Source organism: Pinus tabuliformis, chromosome 8 (genome assembly GCF_031772625.1).
Source record: "Pinus tabuliformis cultivar Carrire ecotype Pingquan chromosome 8, CPIR1, whole genome shotgun sequence".
Lineage (NCBI taxonomy): Eukaryota > Viridiplantae > Streptophyta > Pinopsida > Pinales > Pinaceae > Pinus > Pinus tabuliformis.
In genome coordinates, this window is record NC_142294.1 from 119,211,718 (window position 1) to 119,213,522 (window position 1,805).

Here is a 1,805-nt window from a genome sequence, read left to right on the forward strand (position 1 = left end):
GGTGATCAACTTTGGGAATGAGAGCAATAAAGGTCGAGTTGAAACTCTCATGCATCTGACAAGAAAGTCTACAATCCTCAATAGCTAAAAGGAGATCAAGCCCAATATGTTCAAATAAGTTAAGGTAGAATTCCATAGGCCATCCATTAGGTCTCAGGATCTTATCTCTTTTAAACCATTTCAAAACAGCTTCAATTTCCCCCAAAGTCACCTGTTCATTTAGAGTCTTTGTATCATTTGCTTCAAAAAATCTAGGTATCAAGTCAGTGATGCGGAGTATCTCAACAATGGTAGCTTCCCTAGGTGCTTTGAGCATTTTTTAGAAATGTCTGATACCCATATCTGTAGACTGGTTGAAAGTGATGGCTTCCCTACCAGTCTGATCCCTTAAATTCCAGATTGTGTTACTAATATTCCTCCCCCTGGCACATTGTTGAAAGAACTTTGAGTTTTCGTCCCCGGCCTTTAGCCAAATCACTTTGCTCTTCAATCTCCATGTCTCCTCTTTCTGTCTCAGGAGACAAATATTTTCTGTTTCCAGTCTTATAAAATGGTCCTTAGTTTCACTGGATGTATAACTTGCAATACCCATGTTTTCCTGCTCTGAAATGTCAGATTCAATTTTCTGAATGGTAGCCTCATCCTTTTTCTTTTTTTCTTTGGCCCATCTAATGGTTTTGTGTTTGATATGAGCTAAATTTCTTGCAATCACTTTAGCCAGAGAAGAATTGTTGTCATGACCACAGTGAGTCCAGGAATCCATGACTAATTTATGAAATTCAGCTTCTGCAAGCCAAGTGGCATTAAATTTGAATGGGGAATTTGGCTTGTGATTGGAGTTCATAATTTCCAAATAAATTGGGGAATGGTCAGATATTCCCCCCGATCCCACCCATTGTCGAATTCTGTCCAACTTAGCTAATAGAGGTTCTTTAATCATGAAATGGTCCAGTCTTGTGGCTAGAGCATCCTCTCCTATTCTCCTATTCCTCCAAGTCGGTAGAATCTTGGCTGAGTCAATGTTCACAAGGTTATTGGAGTCCATCATATATTCAAAATATGTCGTCAAAGGGCCATTTTGTGCCCTAATTCCCCAAGATTCAGCATGACCCAAAGAGAAATTTAGGTCTCCTCCTATGATTAAGTTGTCTTCTTGCATGAAATCTGCATGAAATCATCTTGTCACAATAAGCCTCCCTATAATGGAAGGGACCATATATATTAATCAGTTTTAGGGATGTATCAATATCAATGGTTGTGAAATCACCCCTCAAATATCCTTCTCCCCCCCAAATATTTTTTATCTTGATAGTCTTTTTGTTGAAACCCAAAGCACATCCCCTGAATCTCCCTCTTACATTCAAAGCATGGAAAATCTAGTGTGGAAGAATTTCACTAGTATCTTGTTGATGGAGACCCCATATCCCAAAGTCTCTTGTAGTAATAAAACATAAATCCTATCTGATCCTAAAAGTCTTGTGAGAGCCAGTTTCTTGTCGGGGCTAGCCAAGCCCCTGCAGTTGAAAGAAAGGAACTTCATGGTATAACCTAATTAGGGTTTCCTTTTTCTCTAAGAACCTAATCAATAGGAATCTAGATATCAGTCACCACCTCAATACCCGCTCACAGTATGGATTTTGATAAATTTTATTGTCTACCCCTAGGAAATTTGTGGGCTCTAAAGGGAATAAGGTCCTCACCCAATCTAAAGATAAGGGTTCGGGGATGGGGAAGAGACCACAGATTTTACCTATGGGAGCCACTGGAGTTAGAATCCTCCCTGGTGGGAATAGAGAGAGGGTCCA

At 39.7% G+C, this 1,805-nt stretch overlaps 1 protein-coding gene across 1 annotated transcript; it reads right to left on the reverse strand.

Annotated features, from left to right (window-relative positions):
* Positions 1 to 319: 319 nt before the first annotated feature.
* On the reverse strand, positions 320 to 763 carry LOC149234413 (uncharacterized). Its single transcript, XM_089368266.1, has one exon. It carries the CDS (start codon positions 761 to 763, stop codon positions 320 to 322), a length of 444 nt encoding a protein of 147 aa, XP_089224392.1.
* Positions 764 to 1,805: the final 1,042 nt, after the last annotated feature.

What these genes read in the sequence shown, in the direction of transcription:
- LOC149234413 (XM_089368266.1), bottom strand. Translation starts at nt 763, where the DNA reads ATGGATTCCTGGACTCACTGTGGTCATGACAACAATTCTTCTCTGGCT.